The sequence below is a fragment of the Leiobunum rupestre genome, chromosome 7 (genome assembly GCF_980474605.1).
Source record: "Leiobunum rupestre chromosome 7, qqLeiRupe1.1.hap1, whole genome shotgun sequence".
Lineage (NCBI taxonomy): Eukaryota > Metazoa > Arthropoda > Arachnida > Opiliones > Sclerosomatidae > Leiobunum > Leiobunum rupestre.
In genome coordinates, this window is record NC_143390.1 from 19667620 (window position 1) to 19693584 (window position 25965).

At 36.4% G+C, this 25965-nt stretch overlaps 4 protein-coding genes and 1 non-coding gene across 7 annotated transcripts; 2 read left to right on the forward strand and 3 right to left on the reverse strand.

Annotated features, from left to right (window-relative positions):
- Positions 1 to 1272: 1272 nt before the first annotated feature.
- LOC149935053 (uncharacterized) lies at positions 1273 to 7239 on the forward strand. 2 transcript variants are annotated; one of them, XM_090152825.1, is made up of 16 exons: positions 1273 to 1405; positions 2329 to 2456; positions 2750 to 2825; positions 2909 to 3046; positions 3383 to 3487; positions 3643 to 3936; positions 4004 to 4253; positions 4313 to 4394; positions 4469 to 4515; positions 4593 to 5485; positions 5556 to 5878; positions 5947 to 6163; positions 6236 to 6357; positions 6432 to 6490; positions 6552 to 6635; positions 6799 to 7239. In XM_090152825.1, the coding sequence occupies exons 2-16, from the start codon at positions 2440 to 2442 to the stop codon at positions 6897 to 6899; spliced, it is 2808 nt and encodes a 935-aa protein (XP_090008951.1). In that variant the 5' UTR covers positions 1273 to 1405; positions 2329 to 2439; the 3' UTR covers positions 6900 to 7239. The 2 variants fall into 2 exon arrangements, with proteins under 2 accessions (XP_090008951.1, XP_090008952.1); XM_090152826.1 differs by lacking the exon at positions 3383 to 3487.
- Positions 7240 to 7997: 758 nt separating this feature from the next.
- TRNAE-UUC (transfer RNA glutamic acid (anticodon UUC)) lies at positions 7998 to 8069 on the forward strand. The gene has a single exon. It is a non-coding gene; the product is annotated as a tRNA-Glu (tRNA).
- A 3686-nt stretch (positions 8070 to 11755) lies between these two features.
- On the reverse strand, positions 11756 to 16699 carry LOC149935055 (uncharacterized). Of its 2 annotated transcripts, none has more exons than XM_090152791.1 (3): positions 16612 to 16699; positions 12957 to 14770; positions 11756 to 12368 (listed from the first exon to the last, which is right to left on the reverse strand). In XM_090152791.1, exon 2 carries the CDS (start codon positions 14608 to 14610, stop codon positions 12979 to 12981), a length of 1632 nt encoding a protein of 543 aa, XP_090008917.1. In that variant the 5' UTR covers positions 14611 to 14770; positions 16612 to 16699; the 3' UTR covers positions 11756 to 12368; positions 12957 to 12978. The 2 variants fall into 2 exon arrangements, with proteins under 2 accessions (XP_090008917.1, XP_090008918.1); XM_090152792.1 differs by lacking the exon at positions 16612 to 16699 and adding an exon at positions 15718 to 15789.
- A 1597-nt stretch (positions 16700 to 18296) lies between these two features.
- On the reverse strand, positions 18297 to 18797 carry LOC149935056 (uncharacterized). Its single transcript, XM_090153515.1, has one exon. It carries the CDS (start codon positions 18795 to 18797, stop codon positions 18297 to 18299), a length of 501 nt encoding a protein of 166 aa, XP_090009641.1.
- A 2635-nt stretch (positions 18798 to 21432) lies between these two features.
- On the reverse strand, positions 21433 to 22356 carry LOC149935057 (uncharacterized). Its single transcript, XM_090153517.1, has one exon. It carries the CDS (start codon positions 22354 to 22356, stop codon positions 21433 to 21435), a length of 924 nt encoding a protein of 307 aa, XP_090009643.1.
- Positions 22357 to 25965: the final 3609 nt, after the last annotated feature.

Here is a 25965-nt window from a genome sequence, read left to right on the forward strand (position 1 = left end):
CTAGTGTTATTAGTGGCCGCCATGACAGTTACCGTTTTTTATCAATAGGCAAATTACATTGGTGACGTCTTGAGCTAGGTTTAATCAATGAGTTTAATTATAGTAAAAATTTGATATGGAGCATGGCCACCAGGAATGAGCCCCGGACCTGGTAAAGCAATAATTTCGGGTACAGCTAGAACCTTTTTAGATACACCAAGGACAGTAGATACAGGGACGAGAAAGCAGAGAAAAAAAAATTCGGTTTTAAACGTCTTCATATTCACGGGGAGTTAGATGTAAACAAACCGCGGCCATTGTTAAGACGTGGTTCACCATGGACAGTATTATTGTAGTTAGTTTTTACCATTTTGATGTTAAATTAAAAATAAAACTACGAGCGTAAATAAAAAAATGCACATTGGTTTTGAACACTTAAGCCTCGTCAAGAACCGCTAAAATTAGGTGACCGCCATTTTTTTGTTTACAACTAACTCTCCTTGCGTTTAGGTCGTTTTAGGTGATATATTCCAACAGAGGCCGCCAATACACTTTCTCGTCCCTGTATCTACTGTCCTTGCTCGGCGACAGTCAAAAGTTGGTATCTGCGCATGCTCCCTGGCTAGTGTCCAGTTTTTAAGTGGCAATGACGGTTTAAAATTCCACCCCCATTTATTTTACCGTCTATGTGGTGTCTAAGGACAGTGTTTTTATTTATTTATTCATTCAAGAGAGGAACGCTCGAAAAGCTACCAGGGCTTGTGCACGAGCTTCGTTGCGAGGAGTTACGAAGTACAAACAAAATAACCAAATTAAACTAAAATGAACAAAATAAGAAAAAAGGTATAAATATATCCCTGCCATTGATATAGGAACATTAGGTTTTCGCCATATTAGGAACAGTAATATCAATAAATATTAATAGTAATAAAAGAGAGAGAGAAAAAAGTTTATTCCATAAAGAATAACTTTAGGTTGTGTTATGTAAGTAGGTCCCCAGCATGCTTATGAATGTGGAATATGATTTTTGGGTTAAAGGTACATTTTACACAATTACTTCCCAATTTACGCATTAATTTACTTTTTACCACAAAATCCATCTCACACTCACTTGAGATGTTTGCTGTAGGTCATTAGTTGGATCATAAATTATTAAAAGTACTGGCTTATCGAAAGTTTAATTAATATCCCCGAACTTCCCCCTGCTGCACAAACTTAAGTAGAAAGGCTGGTAGCCCTGCCATATATAAAAATTTTCTTTTCTTTTAGAACTTAGAAGAAAAAAATCGCGGTCAAAGTAGCGTATCGTTATCGTTTCGGTGACCGGCTGTAAAAATGTAGGGTTTTATAGTTTTCTAATAATAACGATAAGCAGAACACTAATATAATTATGATATTATAAATTTGGTTAACTGGAAAAATCAAAGTAAGTAATTGGTCTTTGCTTATGTTTTAAAATTTGAGGTGGTTAGGCTTAACAATCTTGTAGTATGGTTTAGTTTTACTGTTTGAACCAGGTAGGCCTGGCCAGGGGCCATGGGCCGGCCATGTTGCTGAGGCCGGAAACATTGTTAGGCCTTGCTACCACGTGTAGTTGTAGTAAATAATAAACTTCATTTTCTTGTGAATTTACATTTCGTTAGGTATTTCATAGAGGAAATTTGATTTAAATGTTAAATGTATTTTTTTCCTAATATGTGCATTTGATAAATGTAGTTACATGGGTAAACCATATGGTGAATAACCTTAGTAACCTAAATTGGTTCTTGATAAATGTACATGGTTTTTAGACCAGGTGGAAACTGAAAAACGTGGATGCTTTTAAATAAGCAAAGGTTTAGAGAAATGAAAAATTCTTAACCTTTTTATCCCATCTGACAGATTTATAAAGCTATCGAAGTTGAGTTTTATTAGTAGATTACGTTGTTATAAAATAGTCATTATATATCATCCCTAAATATTATGTTTTATCCTACTCGTATTTATTGAAAGCCAAGCAATTAATAGCATTTCGTGTTTTCGGGTATACCCATTCTCCAACTCAGAATGCAAGATTTATCCTATCTTTACGAATATGACCTTAATGAAATTATAGGGAGTTTACAGTATGACGTGCCACTACGTCACCCGTGCTTTTTCCTATTGATAAAAAATTTCCCCCCCACAATGGCGGCCATGCTCAAAGCTACGGAGTGATATTTCCCTATTATATTGCTGCACTACTTCCATTTTGGATTGACAAACTTTATCATAACTAATTAAATTTGATTAAATATTTTAAGTAAATCAGCTGTAAGGCTTTGTTACAAGTGTCACTATGATTGTAAATGTGTTTTTTTAATTCTTTAGGATAAATATTGTACATTTCCTCTACATGTACTTTCAAAACTCCAAGTAGAAGCTTTACTCTTTTCAAATGAACTTATTATAATTATAAATTAACATAATTATATCTGAAAAATGAAGGAGCCAGACAGGTAAATATTTTTTTGAGCTCAACTGATTATGCTTTTTTATTTTCTTAGTTTTTATTTCTATTGTTTATCATCCCTTCAGTATAAAATAATTCCGAATGGAAAATTAACTACCCTTCTGTTTGAATTAGAGATATCAGTCATAGTACGTGATAACGTTTATTGTTAAATGATAAAAATATCATTTCCATGAGATTATTGTAAAATGTAGATAATACCAATAACTTAATTGGTTAGTGGAAGGTAACTGTTATTTGTTCTTGTAATATATATGTTTACATTTTCATACATTTTAGCTCATTTGACTTGAATATGGATATTCTGGGCTCTTTTCCGGATTTCTTGGACAGTCATTCACTTACGGAGCTGCAGGTTAGGCTTCATATATCTTATCCAAAGTCAGCCAAATATGTGATTTTTTTTGTGTATAATTATTCTTTTTCCCTTTTTCTTAGCTGGACATGGAATCCGTAGAGAATAAAGATTCTCTTATGAATATGTTAAATATTCCTGACATGCTCAATCATGAATTTGACCATCTCTCTAATTTACCTTTAGGCAATGACGATATTGAATTAGAAAATATTACAGAGGTAATATCTTGCATTGAGTGTGCATATGGTGATGGCAGCTTTATCTTAAGCTTACAATGAACTTGAATTCTATTTGAGTTTTAATCTGCAGTAAGACCCACCCATAGTGCTTTTCTGAAGCCATTGTCTAAAGAACTATGGTTTATGGGATGACAGTTTATGAAACTTGGAGTATTACTTTTCTTCATTTTACTTGATTATATTAAATTTGCCACCGGAATCTTCATTTGGTCTGAAATGCACTTGAAGTATATCCCACCATTATTAGGCGAAAAGAAACATCTAAATTTAGAGAAGTTCTTCGTCCCTCACTCTCTTATTATAATCCCCCTACAGAAGCCCGAGGCTGATACAGAAGATCAATATTTGCGGGAATTCGTCTTAGATATGAAAAGATTCCTTCCCCCATCATATTTCAATTGCAACTTGGTCGAGTCAGGGGTAAATCTACCAATTGGTCTTTGAAGAAAAAAAAATTGGTTTTATTAAAAATATTTTGCCTTGCTTTTTATGGCCTATCACGGTTTTTGTTTCTCTATATTTGTTTTCTGGGAAGTTAAAATTATCATTCCCTTTTTACTTTTTGTTTGAACCAGGATTTTGATGTAAATGGACTGTCCGATACTTGTATAGGAGAATATGAAGAGCTTGAAACTCCAAAAGTGTTTGAATGCAAAGATTTTGGAACTCCAAAACCAACTTCCCCACCAACAGATGCTTTCGCTACTTTGCAAAAATTATGGCCTAATAAAGAAGACATTCTTAGGGATGTTAAGCCCAAGAGTCAGCACAAAAATTCTTCATTTTCTTCAAGACTGTTGGCCAGAGGAAAAAATATGTCCTTGTTATCTTCAAAAAGCCCTCCAGTTAAGAGAAGTTCAAAATTGATGGTATGACCTGTCTTGGTATTTAAAAAAAATAAAATTAAGGGGTTTAATTTGGAATTTTGAATTGCAGGATAATGATGGGGATAGTAGTGAAGAAATTGACATAGAAACTGTCGATGAAGAACTTAATGACAAGTCAGGCGCTGAAATTTTATCCATAAAACTGGGTAGTTCAACCAATGGTCCAAGCTGCGAAGCTGCTCGTCTACGAGAAGTTATCCCTAAGAAGCAACGACCGCCATTGTCTGTACCGGCGCTTAAGTGTGATATTCAAAAAAGTGATACTGTTGTAGTTGATGCTCCTAAATTAGGAGAAAAGGGTATTATAAGCAGTTTAGTAAATCTTTATTCTTTGAAATTAATGATTGTTACGTTTTAGTGGCAGCTACCTTAACACAATTGGGAAAGCCAGTCGAAATGTCTGCCGAAAAAGCAATTTTTATCAAGAAAAGAGAATCCTTGTACATATACTCTCATTTTTAACCTTTGGTCTTCGTTCCATTCTTATTTGATAATATCCATTTATCTTCTGCAGGTTAAGTAAATTGCCGTCAGGTGCCAAAATAAAACCCAAAGCAAAAGGTATAGTAAAGGGCAAAATCAAATTTCTCTTAAACCACAAATACAGAGCGTTGTATTACTCCTCTCGCAATGCCCAGATCCTCTTCCCGAGTTGTCTGTTGTGAAGAAAATAAGGGAATCAACTCAGCTGCCTCGGACATCAATATTAATACCATATCCTGAGAATCCACCCAACAAGCCATCTAGAAGTGGAAAAGGCAATTCCAAGAACTTAATCCCTCCAATCATTAGCGGTCTACCAGTACCTCTGCCTCCTCTCTCAACACCCAAGAAACTGTCCAAACCAGTTCCCAATTTTCCTCTTCTCAAACTGAGCAGTCCTACTATATCAAGTTCTCAATCTCCGGTGGATCCCTTTAGAGTTGTACCTTCCAAAGATGGTCTCTTTTCTGTAAATACTCAAAAGAGTTCGCCATCACCTACTATATCAGGGCAAAATACTCCAAATCAAATTTCCTCTCAGATGTCTATGCTCAAAGTCAACCGAGTGTCTTCTAGCACTCGGAAACCACAATTAGATACAAAAGACTCACCGTCTCCCAATCAACCTTCATCCATTTCTGTCTCACCCAGTTTTAATAAAGAAGGTGATAGTGGAAACCACCTGCTACAACCACTTTTTTCTGCCTTGAAGAACACTCTCGGTAGTAATAATGGAAAAGATCCTTCGGTGGAACTTTCTCAGCCCTTGATTTTGGAATTGACAAAGCTACTGCCAAAAATATTGAATCCCGGTTTTGATCACAATTATTGTTCCAACGTGGAAGTAAAAAATGACAGTGAAGATGGGAAGAATACTGAAAATTCACCCTCTGGGGTAGATCCCTCGTTGAAGGTTAAACAAGAGGCAATAGATGATGAGGTTGTCATTATCAAGTGTGAAAAAGGTCCCAATCCTATAAAGAAGGCAATCAACGATACTCCTGGCAGACTTAGTGCAGAGCCATTTCACAAATTGCAATCTAGTCAAGTAAATATAACTTTGCTGTTACTTATTTTTCCAAGCTGTACCTTCATTGTTTGATATCTCTTTGATCTAGGTTAGAAAAGAAAGCGGAAAAATTACAACTCTGTGGCACCAGGATATTTTATTGAATGAACTAAGGTCGATGAAACAGAAACGCAAAGATACAAACTCAATGTCTACGTCCCAGCGTAAAAGGCATCGTTCCTCGTGTTCACCTTCAACATCGAGCTCTTCTCTTAGTGTAAATTGCTATTCTCCCTCGTCACCTCATTCCTCTCGCAGTAAAAGGAGTCGAACTAATAAAAGAACTGGCAGCAGGCGAAGACGCGATTCTAGCTTTGATAGGGACTCTTCAAAGAGTAGATCTCCGTTATCTCATAGAAAATCATATTCTAGGTGAGATTGAATTTGGGGGGGGGGGACTTGTTTTTTCAACAGCTTTTAATATTATTTAAATATTTCAGAAGTCGATCACCATCGTGGAATAGATCTAAAAAGTCTTGGAGAAGATCAAAATCTGGTTCATATTCAAGGTCAAGATCTAGGTCTCGATCTTGGTCCAGAAGTAGAGACAGCTATAAAAGAAATCAGTCTAATAGAAATGACAGAAAAAGGTCTCATTCTCCAGTTTGGTCTAGTAATAGCTACAAAGCTGGACCTGCAGAGAAGATGAGACAAATTGTAAGTCGTCACATTTCTTATTAATTACCTTTATAATTCTGAAAATTTATTCAAAATATTACAAATTATCAGGAAGAGAAACGGGTTTTATTTGTTGGTAACATACCAAATGGTACCACAAAAAAAGATTTGTACGAGAGATTTTGTAAATTTGGGAAGATAATTGAAATCAGCGTTCATTTCAGAGAAGTCAGGTATACCAACTGCAATGACTTTTCACTTTATCCCAGCCATAACTAAATCACTATTGCAATAAAATATTTTTTAGGGAGAACTATGGATTTGTTACATTTGCGTACAGGTGTGATGCGTGTGAAGCGCTAGAGCGTGAGTGAAATTATTTGAAGTCTCTATAAAAATAATCTTCAACATTTCATTTTTGTCTTAGATGGTAATGAGGATCCTAAACTTCCGAGGTTAGACTTGCGTTACGGATGTGGCAAGCAGTCCAAACCAAGATACTGCGACTACGGTATGTTTTTCTTAAAATTTGACAACCTTTGGTAGTTTTTGATGGGGAAATACTGAATAGATGTGGTCTGGTTCTTTTCACTACTTGCGCTAAAGCACATTTCTTTATTTTTTATGGCTAGTTTCACACTTTTGAAATGTTTAAAAGAAGTGATTTTTCCCAGATTCGCAAGTATTGAATGAACCGCCAAAGCCGCCAAAGTTAGATTTTGACTCCCTACTTCAAGCTACGAGAGCCCAATTGTCTGGCAGGAAACCATGCTGACAAATGTGCTGTTTAGTCATCTTATTACAAATTGCGCAGAGTTAAGTAGATCATGGCTCGCATAAAATTTTCTGGAAATAGAAAATTTTTGGGGAAGTTATCACTCAATTGGGCAAATGTAAATTAGGAATGTTAAAAAAGGTTATTTTAATAGCTTTATGAAATGAATGGTTTAAATTTAATCATCGATAGAGATAACATTTTAATTAAGAAAAATAATTACATTTCCAATGAAGTTGTCAATTTATTTCTGAAACTATGGATGCCTTATTAGTTAATTGCAAATACTCGCAATATGTTCATAACTGTAATTATTGATTTCCAATAAAATATGAAAAACTATACGCAGTATTATTTTTTATAATTAAATACATTTTTAATAAGATTGCTTTTAAAATTAATTACATATGGGGAAATACATCTACATGCTATGGTAAAGAAAGGTAAATACAGCTGTTTTACCAAGAACACCATAGTGCCATGCATATAAATGTTATTTCGAATTTGGTCAATAATAGACATGCTTAAATTTAAAATATTTATATTTAGATAAATTTTAATTAGCGTACATCAAGAATATTTTGATAAAATATGTAAAACTTTACCTAAATATTTGTAGTGAAATACAAATTCAATAATAAACGCGATTAATTTAAAAGTATTAATTAATTTTCAAAAGAGGCAAAAGGAGCAGTCATATTCGCCCATCGGGTTTAATCAAGCATATCTATTTGATTGACCATACTGGTTTGCGGGGAACTTCCCTTGGACTCCGGACCACTCCGACTCACTATAGGGTTTCCATTCGTTTATATAGCCCGATATTTCCTTTTAGCTAAAAATACCATAAGCCATTTGTTATATATGAAAATATCTAATATTTCTTTCTATTTCGTCATTATCTTTCATTTAGATAAGATGTTATAATTTTCTAAAGCGACTATTAGAAAAATATCTTTAATGTATTTAAAGGTTGTGAATTTATTTGAATTAACTGTGGATTTCGTCTACTATTTTTTCCTTTTCAGAAATGCGCATGCTCCAGGATTTAACCGACAAAATTAGCTTTTCTAAAAGCCTATTCATGATCAATGCCAATCCGATGTAGTCTAGTGGCTAGGATATCTGGCTTTCACCCAGAAGGCCCGGGTTCGATTCCCGGCATCGGAGCTCGTTTTTGTATAAATTTTTCAATTTTATTATAAATGGTTTCAATTTGTCAACTTTATTTGTTAATAGTTTCAATTTGTCAATTTTATTTGTTAATAGTTTCAATGTGTCAATTTTATTTATAAATGGTTTAAATTTGTCAATTTTATTTATAAATGGTTTAAATTTGTCAATTTTATTTATAAATGGTTTAAATTTGTCAATTTTATTTATAAATGGTTTAAATTTGTCAATTTTATTTATAAATGGTTTAAATTTGTCAATTTTATTTATAAATGGTTTAAATTTGTCAATTTTATTTATAAATGGTTTAAATTTGTCAATTTTATTTATAAATGGCTTAAATTTGTCTATTTGATTTCTAAATGGTTTAAATTTGTCAATATTATTTATAAGCTTCTTCTGTGCATTTTAAATTTGTAAATTTTATTTATAAGCTTCTTCTGTGCGTTTTAAATTTGTAAATTTTATTTATAAGCTTCTACGTAATTTAACAGGAACTATTAAATTTGTTTTATTTATTAAATTAATTGCTTCTTACGAGTCAGTGTTATTGATTGTTAATTTTCTGTTTTCTTTTATATGGAGACTAAAAGTGTGTCTTGAGCGAATAAATTTCCAGAGTAGACAAAGTGTCCCCTGGTGAGTGCTTCGAGAACTAAGGAAGTATTAGAGAAGGCTCGCAAGCTTATTGATTTCTTAGCACGCCAAAGAAGCGCTACCGCCATCAGTTTTAATACAAAATACGAAAGAACATTTCAGAAGTGGGTGCATCATCTAATTCAGACTTGGAAATAGTGACTTTTTTCATGAGAGCAGTGCCGGACTTAGAGATCCTGGGCCCCTAGGCAGATAAGGAGTCTGAGCCCCTTTTTAGAAATATAGTAAATTTTGGTAATTGTAAAACAAAATCTTCAACGCAGCTCAACCTAGAAATTTCTAAAATTTTAATTTAAATTGATATTATAGGTTGATGCCTTCGTTAACGGTACTTAAGGTCACTGGAGGGTCCCTTCTAAGGATGGGCCCGTAGGCCTAGGTGTGCCTAGGCGGAAATACGGCCCTGCATGAGAGTCCATCGGACTCGGACCCCTACTGTTCAATTTATTTGACGAGTCCGGGACTCAATCCCCCTAGCTTCTTTATCCCCTTTTCCCTTGGTTTTATCTTAAGTTTATGATACCTATCATACCTTATATCAGTGGCGTAGCCAGAAATTCGTCAAGGGGAGTGTCGAAGTATGTGAATGTGAAGATGGGGGTCGAGAAGGGGGTGGACATTTAGTACAGTCAAAGGTAGAACCAAGGGGGGGTCTGGACCCGGAAACACCCCCTTGTCTACGGCACTGCCTTATATCATAAACTTATGGTTTCACACATGAAAAGTGCCTAGTTGAAAATAGTCGTAATTTTGGTTTCATTAAATTTCGCCATAGGAAAGTAGGCTGACGTCTTAAATACAGCACCGTAACCAGGATTTGATTTCAGGGGGGGGGGGCACGCAATGGAAAAAATAAATAAATAAAAAATTGTACATACAACCATACGGTTCAGGGTGGGCACGGCCCGACAACCCCCCCCCCCCCCCGGTTACGGCCCTGCTTAAATAACTTGGTCTATCGAGTAGATTCTTTTGAGCCTAGGCCTAACTCTTCTAGGCTTGATATGGGTTTTAATAACGCTGGTGGAATATCCCACTTCGGCGACTTGTTCCATTTTCGGAAAGCGATCACTTATTGGTCATTTTCCCCAACCTTTTATTTTTCTAAATTACTCATTATTTAGCTTCATCCGCACAAACTGAGAGAGTTTATAAATTTCAATAAAGCCGCATTTGGCTGACTAAAATTCCGACGCAAAAAATTCCATCTCAATTTAGAGGTTTACCATTGGCTTAAATACATATGTTAGTAGCCAATAGTGTGACTCCGAAAATTACTAGGTCCACCTTTTTACTGGTTCGTGGTCAAAAACAATAAAAAAACCAAAAAAGCCGTAAACACATTTTCGGTTTGCACACGTTTTAAAAATTTAGTAATATCTTGTCGTTAAATCTAATTCGTCATCAGTCCTACCTCATCCAACAAGTACAAAAAATCTCGAAATATGTCGTATTTTCCTAGGTAAAAATTGCTGGCAAGTCACAATTTTAAATTTATCATAACTTTCTAAATAATAAATTGCGGTTAAAACTTTTTGCATTATTGTATTCCTTGACAAATAATACATCTAAAAAAATAAACAAAACCCAAAAAAAAACAAAAGTACCTATTGTTAAAAATAGCCCAAAGTTATTTTGGTCATTGGAAAGCGATTTTTTTGATATTGCTTCTTTCAAAGCCTTTTCAGCTTGCAGAGAAGCATTCAGTCTCTCGTTGTACTCTATCATGTCTTATAACTTTGAGAAATATTTTATGAAAGGTTACTTAAAAGATGAATGAGTACCTAACAAAAATATTTATCTGCAAGGCAGTAAAACAAAGTTGGAACTACTAAAATTTTACTAAATTTAAGAAAAGTTATGTAAATTTACTTATTTACTAATTTATGATTATACTAATAATAGAGATCTTAAGACAATAGCGCTGAGGGAAACCAAACTCACAACTACATATACGGGCTCAGGATTGTTATCATTATCGCATACTTAACAATACTTTAATTAAAAGTTACACTAAATTATTATTTACTATGCTTAAAAAGTGAAAATAACTTTAAATTATTATTAACTATAATTAAATAATGAAAAATTCCATGTTCTTACTATTAACTTCACTTGAATACAAATTATATTTAATTACTATTATTGACTATACTCAGAAGTAAATGAACCTAAGTTATCGGACTGCTATACTACCCATGTTGGAGGCGTTTTCCTTACGAAGTTACATTATGACCTCGAATTAAAAATTTTGCGCACTCCTAGGCCAAAAAAAAATGTTATGGTTTTTATGAAATCATTTTTTATACATAGAAATAGCTATACCCACAATTCCCAAGTGCAATTTATCACGTCAAAAGACGGGGATGGAAATTAGCTTTTATTTGACTCGATTTTCTCATCATTTTCATATGGAAAACGCCCTCCGATTCTGAGCGCTATTTCGATAACTTCGGTTCATTTACTTCTGCTATACTTTAATAAAAATAACATAATTATATAAAATTGTAATATTTGTTTCCATACACGGGGAATCGAACTCTGTACGCTGCACCTGACTATAGTGCTTCTGCCCTCTCAGCTACACTTCAGCGGTTAAGATCATTTAATTTAATTATATCTTATTTTAAATGACTAACTTAGCCTGAACAAAAAGTTGCTAGATGACTTGGGCCTAAGGTGGAGCCTTCGGTATTAGCCTAGCTGATTATTTATTTATTTATTTAAAAATCTATCGATGGAACAAACCAACCCTTTTTAAGATATAGGAACGCTAAGAATCACTTATTTCCCCATGCATCAGCAGAAAGTCTTTTGAATTTCCCCTATACCGTGATCTAGCTATATATTTATACATCCAATTTATATTTTGTATATTACGTTATTTATAAATCAGATATATATGAAAATATTTCTATAAAAAAGTAATTAAGTCACGCACAAGCTGTTCAATATCCAAATCGTGTACCCAAATTTAATATAATATTTTATTTTCCAAACTGAGCTAGCAAAACAAGAGTGTCAGAAACTATTTTAGAAAATATTATCTCCTAGTTTAAACTCTAAACAGAAATTGAAACTACTGGATTCTAATTTTTTTAAATATTAACAACCTGGTCATTCAAGTGATATATTATAGTTAAATAATAGCGCGATAAAATATTATTCCCATTGGTACAATCCACTATAATCCTGAATTGATTGCGCATTCCGCGATTCCAAGTGCCCATCGTTCGGACAATCTTGATGATCAGCTTCTAACCAGATCCTTTCATCGACATGCCAATAAATTTTGCTGATTACATAATAATTTTAGTTCAAATGTAAATAAATTGTAAACAATATTTTCATAATTAATCAATTCTACTATCGTTCACGAGCTTCCATTAATCCGCAATAGAAGGCGCTGTTGACAAATCAACGTAATATCCCCTTCGATCAATCAAGTTGGAGCAGAAAAAGTCTGCCTAGTTGCGGTATAGCGTCGTATCCAACCTTCAAAAAATTCTATAACCCTGGAGAACATAAAAACTAACGCGTAACTTGGCAACAGATTAAGTAATCATTGAATAGTACCAAAGGTGGACTATTTTAAGCACTTGCTTCGTCTGTAGAGGGAATATTTTCCAAATTCGGGATCTATGTAAAGAAAAACAAACAATTTATGAAAAAGATTAAGAAAACCAAATACATCTTAGAACCAATACTTAAGAGGAAAGATAATAACAACGTTTTTCGTAACTTTCGTTCTAAATTGAGAGGTGTCGTTCTAAATTGAGAGGTGTCGTTCTAAATTGAGAGGTGTCGTTCTAAATTGAGAGGTGTCGTTCTAAATAGAGAGGTGTCGTTCTAAATTGAGAGGTGTCGTTCTAAATTGAGAGGAGTCGTTCTAAATTGAGAGGTGTCGTTCTAAATTGAGAGGAGTCGTTCTAAATTGAGAGGTGTCGTTCTAAATTGAGAGGTGTCGTTCTAAATTGAGAGGTGTCGTTCTAAATTGAGAGGTGTCGTTCTAAATTGAGAGGTGTCGTTCTAAATTTTGAGTTTTAATACTTTGTTACCGCCTCCAAAATTTCGTCTAAGGGAAAACACTTATTTGTATGAAACTGAATGTTTTGGTAAAAAAAAAAACAAGCAGTCTCGTTGAATTTAAGAACGATGTCTGTAATAGCCAACACGTCTAAATTAGTTGGGAACAAATATGAAGATGAGATTAAATTGACAAATAACCTCGTGTTTAGTAGGTTTGGTTCTAAAATTCCGAAGTTTCGTTCTTCAGAAGTTCAGAACCGCATTCTATTTTGACCAGAGTGTTCGCGTTCATTGAGACACCCTGGTTGTTATCTCCAATCGGCCGACCTCCCAACTCTTCAGACGGAACACCAACAAACTCCATGTAGTCATAAAGGGGCTCTTTTTTGATGGCGCTGACATCGACTGAGAGTCTTTCAGTGTCAAAGACCACTTCCATCTTAACGGGAATTGTCGCGGTTTGGTTCACGTCAGGGTGGGGAATTTCGGGTTGTACGACTTGGGTGAAGTCGGTTTCGGTGCAAGATTGAATTTGTTTCTTGGTCAAGCGTCGAAGCTGCACCGAGCAAGAACGAACTCCCCATTGACGACAAAGGCTCTCAAACAAATTTATCTGGTATCTGGACCTGTATCCGCGCTTGGGATATCCAGATGGTCTCTCTCTCATGTGAGTTCTTTTGTGAGAAATCAACCGGGTTTTTCGTGAACATGCAAAATTACATTGGTCACATTGAAATGGTTTTTCGTCCGTGTGAGTTCTTTTGTGGATGATTAAAAGTTTTTTGTGTGCCGACGCGTAATTACATTGGTCACATTGAAATGGTTTTTCGCCTGTGTGAGTTCTTTTGTGGATAATCAAATTGCATTTATGTGCAGACGCATAATTACACTGGTCACATTGAAATGGTTTTTCGCCTGTGTGAGTTCTTTTGTGGATAATCAAATCGGGTTTTCGTGCAGACGCGTAATTACACTGGTCACATTTAAATGGTTTGTCGCCCATGTGAGTTCTTTTGTGGTTAATCAAATTGGTTCTTTGTGCAGACACGTAACTACACTGATCACATTGAAATGGTTTTTCGCCCGTGTGAGTTTTTTTGTGGATTATCAATTGGTTTTTTCGTGCACACACGTATTTACACTGATCACATTGAAATGGTTTTTCACCCGTGTGAGTTCTTTTGTGGATGATCAAAAGTTTTTTGAGTGCAGATGCGTAAATACACTGGTCACATTTAAATGGTTTTTCGCCCGTGTGAGTTCTTTTGTGGTTAATCAAATCGGTTCTTCGTGCAGACGCGTAACTACACTGGTCACATTGAAATGGTTTTTCGCCGGTGTGAGTTCTTTTGTGGATAATCAAATCGGTTTTTTGTGCAGACGCGTAATTACATTGGTCACATTGAAATGGTTTTTCGCCCGAGTGAGTTCTTTTGTGGATAATCAAATTGCATTTTTGTGCAGACGCATAATTACACTGGTCACATTGAAATGGTTTTTCGCCTGTGTGAGTTTTTTTGTGGATAATCAAATCGGGTTTTCGTGCAGACGCGTAATTACACTGGTCACATTGAAATGGTTTTTCGCCCGTGTGAGTTCTTTTGTGGGTAATCAACCCGGATCTTTGTGCAGACGCGTAATTACACTGGTCACATTGAAATGGTTTTTCGCCCGTGTGAGTTTTTTTGTGGATTATCAAATGGCTTTTTCGTGCAGACGCATAATTACACTGGTCGCAATGAAATGGTTTTTCGCCGGTATGTTTTCTTTTGTGAACAATAAAATATCCCTTATGGTTCGTGGAAAAGACGCACTCAGTGCACTTGTGTTTCTTCCCTTCTCGGCTGCTCATTTTGCCAGTTTCATGCTTTACGTTCTGCGCGTAATCTCTTTTGGGTTAGGAATCTGTCTCGCTGTTTCGACCGGCAGGATTTGAAACGTTGCTTTTAGGGCCTAAGCCAAATGAAATTCCAAGATTACCAATCACGAAATGGATTCGGCGGTCACCCCTTCTGGAAGTGAGGAATGAAATTAAATATTGTTTACTAACATCAGAGAAAACAACGAAAATGCCTTTGAAATTTGAGGGCAAATAACGGAAACCAATTAGTTTAAATAAAGGAAAACATGATTAATAATTAAGCTTTCGCGTTCAATTTCAAATTGGGAAAGGCACCAGTCGTTACATTTTGATAAATTTATATACATTTTAGAATGGCTGTTAACATTTTTGAAAAATTCGCTCTCGCTTTGTGTAATTTTTGGTTGAATTATCACTGTACGAATAATAGGATTAAGGACCTTCAAACTATTCCTTGGTTAGGAAAATACTGAAATAAGATTTTAATAGCCTTTTAACTGTTTATGCTGATTTTATTATAATATCAAACAATAAAAGTTTAAATCGGGGGTATTTAGAATATGAGCCCCTTTGGCTGTAAATAAAATATTTATCTAAATTTGAAAATATTCGTCCCCGCAAAACTGCGAATCAGAAATAATATGTCGAAAAGCCAATATTTCGTCGTTAAGTTTCTCAGTTCAACCAGTTGTAAATTGGGCTGAAGTGTAAAAAGGACCTTATTGAAGGGATATTAAAAATGGGTAATGGTGTCAAACAGCGCACAAATATTAAAAAAAAATATTCTGCGCTGCTGCCAACTCGTATTAAAATACTAACCATGTTATATTTAAATTTAATTAGATATTGGTTATAATAATACGGGTGACACTACGGAACTTGATAGTACTGAAATATAAATCAACTTTCAATAAACTAACTAGTAAATAATAATTAAGTTTAAAAAAATTAAAAATAGATACGCACGCAGCGTACAATATGGAATTAAATGGTGATTTTGTAAGCTGATATTTTAAGAGTACAAAATTTAAATACTGACATTGATCGAACAGTTAAATTTGAACAACCACTAACTAATAAAATAGCTTTGATAAAAACCTTTTTGTAATATCAATTAAAAGTCGGTTTGCAAATGGTAGAAATCGCTCTGGAAAATGTAGAAATCACACTGGAAAGGGTAAAAATTATTTATTACAACAACGTAACAAATTATAGTTCAGCAAAAATCGAAGTTACATGTCCAAGTCATCTGTATAATAATTTCCACACACTTTTTAAAATTTGTGAATCACTAAAACTCACATTCTGTTTTTCTAATTTTAGTAATAATTCTATGATTAGTTCTAAATTATTTACAATTACCACCATTCAAAATTATACAATGTCAATATTTGATTTTAATACAGTTTAAAATACATTAATGCATTATGTTTCAGTCGGCAAAATGTATTAGTGATATTTAAGTGGTGGCAATTTTAAATTAAATGGTCGTAGTGGTAGTATTACATCGTTTATATTTCCTCTGCTATAAACTCCCCCACTAAAGTTATTTTATTATTCGATTGACCACGTTTACGAGTGTAATTTAAACAATATTTTTGTTTTTTTTTACTGGAACTATCGCGCCATCTGTTTTAGTTGTTTTAATTTGTATGCAATTATTTATGTTTTAGTGCTTTTTTATTCCTGCGTTGTTAATTATAAATATTTTTAAAAAGTGTTTGTTAATTGAAGACATTATTTCCTTTTTTTAATTATTGTTTAAAAGCACATCAAAATGTTTTATTATAAAGATAGGTCCATAGGTCAATGTTGTTTTGTCGTGTACCCTACTGTAACGTAAAATTAATATTTCGCGGCTTTCCCCTGGTACTGGCGATGTCACGCTTGTGGTTTTTTCGTGTACAAGGCTTAGTTTAAAATACTCAAATGTAATAATGTTAATCTTCATAATTGAACAAAACTAAATTTAAGTATAATTCTTGCGCCTACCTTTATTAATGTAATATGGCATACTTTGTCGTAGTAGAGGTATATCTTTTAAGAATTACGTGTTATTTTCTTTGTGGATTAGTTTGCATATTTTCGTCAATTCGCCCGAACGTTTTTTCACCCGTGGAATTTTATCAACGACGTCAATATTCTCTTTGCTGCCAGAATTCTAAAAGTTGGAAAAGATAATATTTACGATGCCGTGGAGTACCCGACGAAACCGAATAAAGCTATGGTCGTAACTACGGCGTAAAACATTAAAAAATGCTTTAAAACTTTAATAACATAACGGAAAAATTACCTAACGCACTAAAAACTTTGTTTACTATTAATAATAACCAAAAAAGCCAAAATTATCTAAAAATACTGAGAAAAACATAAATTACAAAAAACACTAAAACAGATGGCTGTACCAGTGTCTTATATTTTTCGACCGCATTTTTCGAAGTTTCAATTAATTTATTGAAATTTGACATAGGAAATGTGATTGAAATAATATTATTAATAATGAAATTACCGTCAATGATACTACAATACGTGTTTAATCAAATATGAATAGGAAAAGTAATTGAAATTAATATTATTTGAATATTATTAGGGTAATGATCAATTAATTTGGGTGGGGGTGATTATAGCAGACCGAATAATACCATTTACCAAATTTAAAGATAGGTAGATAAATACTAAACATATTTAATCTATTGGCCGGAATTTATTATGGTAGTCAGTCTAATTTTACAAATGTAAAAATGCAACTCCTATATAAACGAAAATACGAAATGTTTAAGGCGGACCGCGTCTGACATTTTAATTTGGATTAAATAAATTATGACGTGGTTAATCTTATTTAAATTAACGTCAATGATACTTCAATAAGTGTTCCATCGATTGCTCTAAAATTTAGAAATGCACCTCCTACAGCAGAAGGGATATGAAGGTTCAAACCAACGCTAAAATATCAGAATGACGGCGTTTAAGGCGGACCACGTCCGACATTTTAATTTCGATTAAATAAATTATGACGCGATCGTTGTTACTCCATCGTAATTTTATCTCTTTGAAAATAAAAACATTATTTTTACAGGGGCATTTAAAAGTCTTTATTTATCCAAACATATTTCGGGCGTAATTTTAAAATTACATAATTGTTTAAAAAATTTGCAAAGTTTCTACAGAATTGTACTGGTATTTTTTAAACAGTCTGTTTGCTTTATTTTGTTTACTTTTCTTTTTTTCGGAAATGTTTTCGAAAAGTCATATTTAACCATGGTTTTAGCGCCGCAGATCGAGGTAGCGAATGATACCAGAAATCATTGGTCGGGTGATGCATAATGAGTAGAGATCCGGTTTCAAGTTGTAGAGTTTTCAGTTTGATTATCGTTGACTTTTTTCGTACTAAATCCTTGTGCCGGAGCAAAAACTGCCTTTTTTGACCAAGGGAAACGGACGAGATTGGTACTTTCGGATCCAGATCTGATTCGTTATCTCGATGCTCCCCTATGTAACTGTAGAGCCGCGTGCATAAGCAAAAGAATGACTATCAGATTTGCTAGTCGCAGTCGAACAACCCAAAAACATTTATTGCAACCATTTAAATACAGTTTTTAAAAAAATATACAAATTAAAATTTTGGTAAAAAACTAGAGATTAGGAGTTTTTTTAAAGGTGCCCACATTACTCCCGCTCTAATGACAATGATACCGGATGACTGGCATTGAAACACGACCGGACCGTGTCTGATAATTTTTAGATCCTGGTTCCACGTCGGCAAACGATACCTTCTTCGAAAACATCTTTGGTTCGACAAAGGCCGTAGTCGCCCCAGGTTCCTCCAACAGAAGCTCAGGCTCAAGGAATGCGGGTTTCAATCGATCAATGGGGACATGATCTTCTCGATTTTTGATTTGCAACTTGAAGAATTTCACGTGTCTATCGATGACCCGGTATGGGCCGTCGTACTTCGGCTGTAATGGCTTCCGCACGGTATCATTCCTAATCCAAACGTGTGAACATTTCAGCAGATCGTCGTGAACAAAAACTTTTTGCTTGGCGTGGTTCGATGCCGGACTTGGGCGCAGTGAATCCATGACCTTTCGCAGGATGCCCAGGAACTCTTCGGGAAGTTGACGCGAAGGACTTGGACGGAAGAAATCCCCAGGAAGCCTGATTGTTTCGCCATAAACCATTTCAGCAGCTGAAGAATTAATGTCTTCTTTTATCGCCGTTCGAAGACCCAGTAGGACGGAAGGCAACGTTTTCGTCCATTGGTTGTCCCCATGGCCGCGAGAGCAGCCTTGAGTGGCCTGTGTAGTCTCTCGACCATGCCGTTTGCTTGCGGGTGGAACGCTGTTACTAGTTGATGTCTCGCCCCCAAATAACTAGCGAGATCCTTGAAAATACAGCTAGTAAACTGTCGACCCCGGTCGGAATAGACGGTGTCGGGACAACCGAAACGTGAAACCCAACCAGCATAGAAAGCTCGGCAGACGATCTCGGCGGTGCAACCATTGACTGGAAATGCTTCCGGCCAACGAGTGAAACGGTCAACGCAAGTGAGCAGATACGAAAATCCTTCTGACGGTGGTAACGGCCCAACCAGATCTATGTGGACGTCGGTGAACCTTCGTGCTGGGAGCGGAAAATTACCATGATGACTGACAGTGTGTCTGTTAACTTTATTTCTTTGGCAAGGAATGCACTCCCTCACCCATCTGGCTATATCGGAATTCATCGACGGCCAAACGAAACGTTGAGTTATTAACTTCCGAGTTGCGCTGACCCCAGGGTGAGACAAATTGTGGATGTTGCGGAAAGCTTGTTTCCGGAATTGTTGTGGGATATAGGGCCGATTATTACCCGTTGACACATCGCAAAACAAACTGGTTTTAGCGCCGGGTATTTCCACCTTCATCAATTTCAAATCCGTCTTTGATTTTTGAAAAGCCTGTAGCTCTTCATCCATTTCTTGCGCTTTAGCCAATTCCTGGAAATCGAGAGATCCCATTTCCATGAAATTAATCTCAATACGAGATAAGGCATCAGCGACTGTATTCTCGACTCCTTTGATATGGCGGATATCCGTTGTAAATTGTCCAATGTAGTCGAGGTGTCTGGCTTGTCTTGGGCTCGCCCTGTCGAGCTTCTGGTTGAAAGCGAAGGTTAATGGCTTGTGGTCGGTATAAAGTATGAATTGTCGACCCTCGAGCATGTGTTTGAAATGCTTGATTGCTGAATATGCTGCTAAAAGTTCACGGTCGTAGGCACTGTACTTCAATTGCGGTTCCGACAGCTTGCGAGAAAAAAATGCAAGCGGCTCATACACAGATCCTTCCCGCTGCTCCAAAGCGGCCCCAATTGCGAAATCTGACGCGTCAACCTTGAGAACCAAGGACGCTTCTGCCCTCGGATGTGCCAACATTGCGACCTGTTGCAGAGCGGTTTTGCAGTCTTCAAACGCCTTTTCAGCTTCAGTAGTCCACTTGACCTTGGTTTTGTCGTTCTTCTTCGCCCCTTTCAAATATTCGTTGAGAGGTGCTTGGAGATTAGCGGCATTTTTGATGAACCGGTGATAGAAATTCTCCATACAGAGAAACCTTCGTAACTCAGAGATTGTCTTGGGCTTAGGATACTCGCCGATGGCCTTGACCTTGCTAGGTAACGGGGATATACCATTTGCGTTGACCAAGAAACCAAGGAACTCGAGTTCTTCCATGCCGAGCTGTGACTTCGAAGGATTTATGATGATCCCGTAGTCTTTAAACCGGTCAAAAAGTAACCGCAAATGCTCCTTGTGCGTCTCCGCATTGGGGGATGCCACGGCGATGTCGTCAACATAAACGAACACGAAATCCAAACCCCTACAGATTTCATCCATAAATCTTTGGAACGACTGGGCGGCGTTGCACAGACCAAACGGCATTCGTAAAAACTCGAACAGTCCGAATGGGGTGATGACGGCTGTCTTGTGAACGTCGTCGGGGTGAACGGGTATTTGATGGAATGCTTTGACGAGATCAAATTTCGAAAATATTTGACATCCAGCGAAGTTTGCGGTAAAGTTGTTTAGAACAGCCAAAGGATATCGGTCAGGACGGGTATGTTTGTTCAAAGCTTGGAAATCCCCGCACGGTCGCCATTCGCCGTTTTTCTTACGCTTCATAAGAAGTGGACTTGCGAAGTTGCTCTTTGATGGCCGGCAAATCCCTTGTTCCATCATGAAACAGAATTCTTTTTTCGCAAGCGAAAGTTTTTTCGGATCAAGGTTGCGAACCCGTTCTGCTACTGGTGGTCCAGTGGTTTCGATGTGGTGGAAAACGTTATGTTTTGGCTGCCGTAGGACTTCCGATGGACGGGTAATCTCAGGATATAAAGCAAGGATTTTGTGAAAGTCTGATGAACCGGAAATCGTAGTAATTCCTCTGGCCGGGTAATCAAGGACGTCACAGCGAGCGGCGAGTGACGTTGAGCTGTCCACCAATTTCTTCAATTTTAAATCAGGTAAGAGGTGGAAATTCGTCATGAAGTCAGCTCCTATGATCGGTTTTCCCACGTCTGCGATGGTGAACTTCCACTTGAAAGATCTACGTAGTCCGAGATCAAGTTCCAGGAGTTTCGTCCCGTACGTCCTGATTGGCGTTCCGTTGGCTGCATAGAGTTGTACGTGACGATTTATGTGACGCTTATCTTGATTAGTGGGTGGGATTACAGATACGTCAGCTCCGGTGTCAATCAAGTATTTACGCTGTGATGTTTTATCAAAAATGAAAAGACGACGAGAAATTAGGCCAGGATCGTCGGTCGCCGCTAAACCCGACCGGCCACTTAGTTTTCCGGATCCGAACGTCTGTGTGGTGAAGAGTTCCGCTTCCAATCGCAGGGATCCTGGCATTTATTTGCTTTTTCGCCGAAACGGAAATGGTAGAAACAGAGCTTCCCTCTTGGGTTGAAACTGCGTCCTCGTGATCGTGAACGGTTGCGTTCCCCGCTAGAGTAGTCTCTTCCATGATGCTGGGTGCGCCCGCGGCTGAACGATTCGAATTTCCTGTTTAACTCGTTGATCTGTTGTACGAGGTGCTCGATGGGCGACGCTTCTCGAAAAGTGGATGTTTGCGAGGTCACGGCGGATATGGTACTCGGCCGTAAAGTTTCGACGACCTTGTCTGCTTGGGCGGCAATTTTATCCAGGTCACTCTCGTTGCTCATGACAAGGATGCCACGGACTTGCTCGGGTAATTGGTCCAAAAACAATGACTTTAAAATAGCGTCGTTTGCTTGTGATCCGGCTTGATTCCTCAACGTCTGTAGGAAAAGCGAAGGTTTTTGGTCGCCGATCAGCATTCCGCCGAGAAGCGTCCGTAGTCTTTTCTCGTCCGTTTCGCTGAACGACGCAATGATTCTTGACTTAATTGCTTGATATGGGGCCTCCGGTGGTTTTTTCAGAATGTCGGAGACGTATGGAATGATCGTTTGGTCCAAGGATTGTAGCACATAATCAAACTTTGATTGATCTGAAGTAATGCGGTGGATCCGGAATTGTGACTCAATCGTGGAAAACCATAGATCAGGGTTCTCCCTCCAGAACTGTGGCACCTTGATTGAAACACGTGCAATTTCTTGATTCATAGAGCTGTCTTGCGTGGGCTGATCTCTCGATGACAAGGCCTGTCTGAGTTGTTCCGATAGCTGTTGAACTTGTTCCGAGAGTGCAGAAAAGTTATCGTCTCCTTCAGGTGTGGCTTTAGACATGATGGCTTTTTCGTAAGTCTACCGGTGAAGGAATAATGACTGAATGAACCAGGGATGCGTTACGAGTCTCGAGTCACCAATTGTAGAGCCGCGTGCATAAGCAAAAGAATGACTATCAGATTTGCAAGTCGCAGTCGAACAACCCAAAAACATTTATTGCAACCATTTAAATACAGTTTTTAAAAAAATATACAAATTAAAATTTTGGTAAAAAACTAGAGATTAGGAGTTTTTTTAAAGGTGCCCACATAACTATTCCCATCTTTGTATCGATTTACCAATACAAAGTTGTAATCAGTCCCGGCAATTGTGGAAACTATTCGACATAGTTCTCGAAGTACGGAAGGCCATAGCTTGGCTGGAAACGTGTTAGGGGAGAAACTATATTCAAGTCCGTCATTTCCAAACTCCACTTGTTGGCGTGGGATATTTATCCATTCGCCACGTATTCTGACTCGCGACATACGTCCGCTAAAGTAAGTTATCTCTTTCTCTAGGAAAATAAAAAGTTCTTCGGCAAATGAACTGTCAAGAAGACGATAGTAGGACAGTGCTAAATTTTCGCCGTGAAAGATAATTGGTTGTATTTTTAAGATGAAGGATTTTCTGATATTCAATGAATCTAAAACACACTTTTCATCCGTATCTTTCCTGTTAAATATAACGAAATTATAATCATTATAATATTTTTACTTTTATTATCAGTAGTGTCTGGGACGTCATTTCGGTGGTGCAAGGTGGCCATTGCCCCCCTGAATTTATATAAACTAGTTCACGAATTAATTTGCATTTAACTACATTATAAACGTTCTGTTTAATATGATGTATTAATTGTCTATTTTTATGAAAATAACTAGCAATTATGCAAAAACTATTTCAATTAAAATTTCAAAAACATTGAATTTGACGCGTTTTTGCCCTTTAAAAACTTCCGGACCAGTGTTCCTAAAATGTCACTTTTTTCGAAAATACGCCATGTCACTGGTAAATAGTGACAAATATTGGCAAATTTGACAAATTATTACATTTAGTGACAAATAGGGAAAAAAATTGTACTCTTAGAACACTTAATTTACTATAACTTTTAGCAATGAATAAAATAAAATAAATATAAAAATAGCCCAATTCTTGGCGTAGGATAATTACAAAAATAGCCTAAAAATGCTTTTATGGTATTTCATACGAAACATTTATTAGTATTTTTACTTTTTCTAATATTTGCCACTATATGTCAATTTGTCACTAAAAATCATTATTTGCCACAATAAATGTCAGGTGGTATTTACCACCCGGGAACACTGTTCCGGACACTAATTTCCCTCCCTGAAAAATCCGAAAATGACGTCCCGGAGTTGTGTTTCGGTAAAACCTTAGAGGCTGGCTCGAGCATGTGCTCGTGATTATTAATAAAGGTATTCTCACAGATCTCAAAACCGGATAACGATCCGTTTTGGTAGGAAATATATATAGTATATATATATTAATACATACGTTGATGTTGTATTTCTTTTCTTGGGCACGTTCATATCTTTCTGCTCCAATCCTCGTTTTTCATGTGGGAATAGCTTCATATACAAAGTTTTGCCTAATACATTAAAGAAATGATTTTTAATTTTAAATTGCTAAAAACATTAAATTATAGCTAATTGGATTTTAGAAGCTATTTAGCCTAGTAATTAGTTGTAGGATAATAACTTGTAGCTAAGTGTAGGTTCTACACAATGAAACTACGGCTACACTACTACAATTTCCCCCGCATGTTTTGAAGCGCTATTTTAACTTGTCTTTTTAAAATGGAATGGGTCTTACTTAAGAAGTTCGGTGACAAATTTATCAAATCAGTTGTCACCGAAAATGGCGCGGAAACATTACGTCCGGTTCGACTGGTCACCGTAAACTGTGCCCATCCAAGATGACAGAGAATTCCGGTTAGAACCTTCGGAGAAAGTTTACTTTCCCCCGTGGCTCTCCAGACTTCCAATGTGGTTTCATTTCCATTTATGTCGTCCACCACTTTAGCGGTAGTCCACACGGAACCAATTTTGAGGTTTATTTCCCTAAAAAAGTGTGCGAATAAAATCGTAATTGGTTATAAAGACTAAAATCAAAATCTTCCCGCACGTGTCAAAAAATACAAACGAAATAATATTTTAAACTACATTGAAGTTTTGAATAAAAATATCTCATACATTAAAACAATAACGATACGGACACCAAATTGTTCAATGCGGGTACTTACATTGATCCAAAGGGCAAAGGCTTGTAAACAGCAGTCGTTGCATAACGGCTAACAATTTAATTAAAGCTTTGAAAAAGCTGTTTTTGAATAATTTATAATATATCACACGGGTACTCTATTTGGACAGAAACAACTCGAAAGTGACCAAAAAGAGACGAAAAATTATTTTATTTAAAATCTACCCCCCCCCCCCTGTTAAAATTGACTCTTCTTTAGCGGAAATTACAGGTGACTCAGGGATTTCGTGCGGGAAAGCCCCACCATCGCGGTATTACATTATGGTCCGAGAATACCGATATTTGGTTTAGCCAGAGCCGAGTGGAATGTATTATAATGGAAATTGGGCGGAAATCGCACTATTTTTTCGCGCCTTTTTAAAGAAGTTCCAGGAAAGGGCTTATATATAAACTTCGCATACGATCTTATTTTACATTATTCGTTTAGAAGAGTTCCTAAACAACCGCCATTTTCTAATGGTGGTCCTCGACTAATTTGAGTTTTTATTTTGATTTGATATTTAGTGTGATTTTTTCTTAAGTGTACTTTTCGAGTTAGAAAACTAAAAGTTATCTCTCAACATTACTCGGATTTAAATCATCAATCAAAGAACTGACGGCTAATTTTCAAAGTAATAATTTTAATTTATTTACTTATGTATTTCAATTTATTTGTTAAACACTAACATGTTCATGGAGGTAAGCATGCAGTTCAAACTGAAATTAAATTAGTCTAGACGCTCCAGTTTAGGAATTAAAAGATGTTAAAATGTGTGTTTTCACGTAATCCGTTAATCAAAAGGCAGCTTATTTTGATATCTTGATTGTTATAAGATGATTTGTAAATTTGCCCCGCGTAAAAAAATTTATACCAGCATGGCGGCCATGGCCAAAGGTATGGCGTGACGTCATGCTGCCAAGTCCCTATTCGTGTTAAAGAACAAAGGATGTTAAATTATATATCATACGATAGGAAATTTAATCACATGGGCACAACAGCCTTTGTATTGGTTTGCCCACCCGCGTATGCGGCGTATCCTGAGGCTGGGCGGTGCCCACTCTTTAACATAGGATGGTAAATTCTATATCAGACGATAGGAAATCACATGGCCTCATCAGCTTTTGTATTGCTTTGCCCACCCGGGTCTCCTTAGTGTGGGTGGTGCCCAAGTTTTAATCCTTCAACTTAGGATGGTATTTTATTTATATAAAGAGAGGAAATCACATGGCCTCAACAACTTTTGTATTGGTTTGCCCACCCGCGTATCCTAAGGGTGGGCGGTGCCCACTATTTAACATAGGATGGTAAATTATACAGGGTCTTTTTTTTTGCTCGGAAAAGTGTTTTTTTTCAAAAACTATTTATAGTACCGA

What these genes read in the sequence shown, in the direction of transcription:
- LOC149935053 (XM_090152825.1), top strand. An exon ending in AATTAGAAAATATTACAGAG is followed by an intron (nt 3,047 to 3,382) that starts GTAATATCTTGC and finishes ATCCCCCTACAG; the next exon opens with AAGCCCGAGGCTGATACAGA. An exon ending in TCCTAAATTAGGAGAAAAGG is followed by an intron (nt 4,254 to 4,312) that starts GTATTATAAGCA and finishes GTTACGTTTTAG; the next exon opens with TGGCAGCTACCTTAACACAA.
- LOC149935055 (XM_090152791.1), bottom strand. Translation starts at nt 14,610, where the DNA reads ATGAGCAGCCGAGAAGGGAAGAAACACAAGTGCACTGAGTGCGTCTTT.
- LOC149935056 (XM_090153515.1), bottom strand. Translation starts at nt 18,797, where the DNA reads ATGGTTTATGGCGAAACAATCAGGCTTCCTGGGGATTTCTTCCGTCCA.
- LOC149935057 (XM_090153517.1), bottom strand. Translation starts at nt 22,356, where the DNA reads ATGTCTAAAGCCACACCTGAAGGAGACGATAACTTTTCTGCACTCTCG.